This window comes from Macrobrachium rosenbergii, chromosome 3 (assembly GCF_040412425.1).
Source record: "Macrobrachium rosenbergii isolate ZJJX-2024 chromosome 3, ASM4041242v1, whole genome shotgun sequence".
Taxonomy (NCBI): domain Eukaryota; kingdom Metazoa; phylum Arthropoda; class Malacostraca; order Decapoda; family Palaemonidae; genus Macrobrachium; species Macrobrachium rosenbergii.
Genome location: NC_089743.1, coordinates 73,462,471 through 73,467,470, shown reverse-complemented (window position 1 = coordinate 73,467,470; position 5,000 = coordinate 73,462,471). Strand labels below are relative to the sequence as shown.

The 5,000-nt window shown below is 37.3% G+C and overlaps 1 protein-coding gene across 1 annotated transcript in view; it reads right to left on the bottom strand.

Moving 5' to 3' along the window:
• Positions 1 to 5,000, bottom strand: part of LOC136825780 (glucose dehydrogenase [FAD, quinone]-like) — a 144,005-nt gene that overhangs the window by 71,388 nt on the left and 67,617 nt on the right. Inside the window, exons 2-4 of the mRNA XM_067082646.1 lie at positions 3,054 to 3,222; positions 1,911 to 2,113; positions 714 to 887 (exon numbers count right to left, since the gene is read on the bottom strand). Of these exons, the coding sequence (XP_066938747.1) occupies positions 714 to 887; positions 1,911 to 2,113; positions 3,054 to 3,195 (519 nt within the window). The 5' untranslated portion in view covers positions 3,196 to 3,222. The remainder of the gene's footprint in view (positions 1 to 713; positions 888 to 1,910; positions 2,114 to 3,053; positions 3,223 to 5,000) is intronic.

Below are 5,000 nucleotides of genomic sequence, written 5' to 3'. Positions count from 1 at the left end.
CATACATATGTGTATATATATATGAATATGATATAACACATTAATAATAATAGTCATTATTATATATATATATATATATATTAAATATTATTACATATAATATATATATATATGTATGTATATATATTAATATATATATATATATATATATATATATATATATATATATATATATATATATATATATATATATATATGAAATTAAATAAAATTTGACTAGGCTTAGAATTGGGAAGCAAAATACGAAGGAACAGCTTCATTTCCTCAGAGGTCACAAGCCAAGTGCTACTTTCTTTTCAAAAGGGAAAAGCTGATTTCATGATCGGTGATGGTACATTTAACGCTCAATAAGAAGTGATCTTAAATATTTTGTGCTTTTCATAAGGCAGGATGAAAATGAAAATCTCAATCTCAGTCGGAAATTATATCCATTACATTTTGATACCTTGCCTTTTCAGAAATTCTAGATTAAACCTATACAGAATGGCCCAGAATCTATTAACCTTTCAACCTATATTGCAAACCTATACAAAATCTCCCTTACTCTTTTTTTTTATGAATGTGAAGGGCAAAGCTTCGTGTTTTTTCCTCACGTCTGGCAAAAAAAAAAAAAAAGCATACATTCATTGCTAAACGAACCAGTTTCGACTAGAGGGAAAGTAATGGGGCCCCTCAGGAGTGCCAGGTGTGGAACCTACCTGTATGTACGTGACGGTGCCACGGTAGTCTTCGCTTTTGATAAAATACGGAAGAACGGAGGCGTAGTCCCAACCGGGATTTCCTAGAGCAGCCCAATTGTCGAAGTCCCTTCTGTTCCCGCGGACGTACATCATATAGTTGATGGTTGAGCTTCCGCCAACGACTTTGCCTCGGGGGAAAGGGATCCGCTGGAATTATCAGGAAAAAATTGGAGTTAACCCATGAATATTAGTTTTCAGAAAGAGGGTTATCTGGAAATTTCAAAAGAAAATAAGGTTAAATTTTAAGAATTCCACGTTTACGAAGTGAAAGTAATTATATATTTCATCTGAAGACTGGACAACCTGTACAATTATGGAAGTATGACTTGAGTTTTACATGTTAATTTTATCAGTTTGTTTTCATGAGATCATTTGTGTCACTGGCATTTTGCTATACGTAAAACTTACAATTTTGTGCTTAGGCAATTAAACAAAAAGGAATGAGCCGTGTAGCATAAAGACGGCATCTACCGACCTGATACGCAAAGTCTGTAACAATCCTCGAAAACGTAACCCTTGTTTTAAACGAGTCCTTTGTATTTAATTGCCATTCTCTCTCTTCTCTCTCTCTCTCTCTCTCTCTCTCTCTCTCTCTCTCTCTCATTTTCTTGACCTATTTACCTAACACCCACCGCCTCTCCTTTATTCTTACTTCCCTTCTTTCGTATTATTTCCCCTTCTTTCATCCAGCTCTCATCCCCTCCTGTCGTTAATCCCTGTAAATGTAATAACCAGCTTTTCCTCCTGCTCCAATCTTTAAAGTTTCACCCTTTTTTCTTCTTCCGTCTTACTCGTTCTCAGAAAATTCTTCGCAATTTTTACCTACGCCTCTAGTTGTCCATACTCCTTTTCCCTTCTCTCCTCTTCTTTATCTTTCTTTTCATCTCAACTTCTTACCGGTCCTTCTTTCGTTTCCTTCCTCTTGTTCTTTCTCCTACTGTTCCTCTGCTCTCTTCCCGATCCTTCACCATTACCTTTCCTGCTCTATTTTCTACTCATTTTTCCCGTTTCCTCCTCCTCCTTCTCCCCGAATTTTCTTCTTCCTTCTCCTCCTCCTCCTTCTCCCCGAATTTTCTTCTTCCTCCTCCTCCTCCTCCTCCTCCTCACTCGGATATACTCCTCCACCTCTCCCCACATTTCCTCCATCCTCATTTGTCACCCATGACCTACCTGTTCTTTAAAGCCAAAAAGGCCCTCTTTTTGCCTGGTGATGTAATACCCCCAGTCAGCAGAACCCTGCTGCAGCAGTGGGTACAGAGCCGGGATGTGGCTCTCCGGGGGAGGTTCGCCCCCCGCTTCCAACAGGAGGACTCTCCAACCCTCCACCTCCGACAGCCTGCTTGCTAGGGCGGCCCCTGCAGAGCCAGCTCCCACTGTAGTGGAAAAGAGGTACAATGAAACAGATCGGGCTCAAGAAGAGAATAAAAAAGACAGAACTAAACATGGATAGGATAAATAGTTTATGGTGAATTCAATTAGTTTTTTTTTTTATAAAGTAACCTGTTGATTACTTTGAAGTTGTACTTGTAATCTTGGACATAAGGTGATACTTTTTCGTGTCAACCAGTTGGTTAATATCTTATCTTTTTCAATTAAATCTAGCGATGAATCTTTATTTATAAGGTATTTTCTGGTAGCGAAGCACACTATATGGCTTAGCGATTCCAAGTCGGAAAAACCTTGAACAAAGACACTTACTTCGCTGCAATTGTCAATTAATTTTTTTTAATGATTATGGAGACTAACTTTTTACAAAGTCACCAATTTAATAAGCCAACTATACTAGTGCATCAGATGTTTACAAACAAATCTTAAATTGTCATAATTATATAGACTAAAGACTGATGATTAATCATAGGTCACTGATACAATAGTAAATCTTTAATCCTCTCTCAATAACTGGTTAAGGGGATAATTTATAACCACCAGCAATCAATTTAGTGACCTAGCTTTAATCGTATATGACAGCGGTATTTTTCACACCTTGCATTAAATAACATGAAGTTAAATGGCTAACTTTATTCAGTCACCTGTGGTTTTTTAGTAATTAAGCCTTGACGTTACTAAAATGCAGTTAAAATAATGATTAATCTTTTATCATCTATACTTAAGAGATTTTTATTACATTGTAGTATCAAGAATAGATCTTTAATCAGCTACCGTTCATAAGGCGTTTTATGCAATCTGCCATTAATAGCAAATAACTCGACCCACCTTGCATTCATTAAATGACGAACCCTAAAATAATTATTCACAACGGCATCTTTGCATTAGAACGACCTTATCCAACATCATTTAACCACGCCAGCTTACCTACTATGAAATCATAGTACGACTCCAGTTTATCAGACTGGTCGTACGTGTATTCCCCGACATCTCTTATGACAGCCGTCAGGAGGAGACGAAGGAGAGCTATCGGCAAAAACCACGTAGCTCGGTAGGAGAGAAATGTCATCTTATCTTTCGAGTGGATAAGGCGCCACTGGAAAAGAAACAAAGAGGGAAATTTAGACATCAGTTATGCGCCAGGCTGAATTAGTTTTAGTCTCTCTCTCTCTCTCTCTCTCTCTCTCTCTCTCTCTCTCTCTCTCTCTTTGTATATTTACCATTACGAGTACCCTAAGTTAAATTTAACATACAAACTGTAATAATAACCGATTTTCCAGCATAAACTTCTGAAAATAAGGCGTCATTTCAATCAGCAGAGCTCAGAATGATGATAACATAAAGGACTGTATTTAAATAAAAACTAGCCCTTCGGAAATAACCTACGAAATATAAGTAAGTCTTGTCCCTAGACATAACTATCAAACACCAAATCAACGTATTCAGGTATGGACACGTGCACGGATATAAGCATTATTCATTTGCATACATCCAATAATCTTTGTATAGAACGCTGCCATAATGGCTTTGTCTGAAGACTAAATAAGAACCCAGCTGCTATTCTGAATTTTACCTATGATAGTTGTTACTTCTACTGATGCATATTTAGCTTTATATTTTACAGATGAAAGATGCGAAGAAAATAACAATACTGAAGTTATCCTAATTTCTCAGGTAATTCTCTTCTCACTCTGTTTAATAATAACTCGTTATCTTGTCCCATACTCTCTTCTGAAAAACAATTCCAGACCTTACATAGTGATTAAACAAACACACTTGATATCTCCCGCTTTCTTTCCATACCAGCCAGTGAAAGTCTCCATTCCATTTGCATACAAGAAAGGAAATGCAAGATTAGCATAATCATGTTATATAACATTCAATTGTCAATGCATGAGCCCTCCCCTAATTTTCAAATACTTTTTACGGATAAGGAATCTGCGTAAGAAAAGGACTTAATTTACAAGCATTTACAAGAAATGGTATGCAAGTATTCCTCTGTGACACTTGGGAGGCATGTCTTCACTTTTGTATTTCCAGCTTCCCATGCCTACATATAAACTGACTAGAGATATCAAACAAATATTTTTTTAAATTTTTTTTATCGAACAGGGCTGGTCTGAAATGCATGACAGGAGAGCTAGAATTCATGTTGACAGAAGGTTAATATTTTTGCTATAGATAAGTGATGCGTCTTGGGAGCGACAGGTAATTACAGCAATCAGATGCTGTACTGTTGGTACAGGGGAAGTTCAGTGCAGGATATTTTCATCTACACTTAAAATTACCTTATATTTTCTTTGCAGTTATTCCTCCCTTTATACAAGGTTCACATAGCAATTAATTCAATTCAAACAAAAGAACATAAGTACTTCTTATTTTCTTTTGTTTACCTTCATAGTGAAGAACGAATAGAAAGGCACCAACATCCTCTGTCATACTTACACCTATGCACATAATGACCTTCTATAGAGGTTTCTCAGACATGGAACAAGTGGACAGTGCAACAGGTAGCTGCAATCCAAGACGAAATGCATTTCTTTGGAATAAAAAAAACTCACCACAAACCAAACCAAACTGGTGTAACACGAGCCACCGGAAACGCCTCCAATATAACTGTTTCATCAGGAGCCGCCAGAAGAAAGGGTAATGTGAATAGGTAGGTAGCGCGACTCTGGGATAGGATGCTCGGCTGGGGTTTTCCTGAAGCTTTCCTTAACCTTGACGTGGGTCATTACTCTCACTTTCACCGTCTCTCTCTCTCTCTCTCTCTCTCTCTCTCTCTCTCTCTCTCTCTCTCTCACGTACACACTTTGAAAAGCACGTTGACATTAATAATTGCAGTGTAAACAAAGTTTTTTATTTTGTATGCGC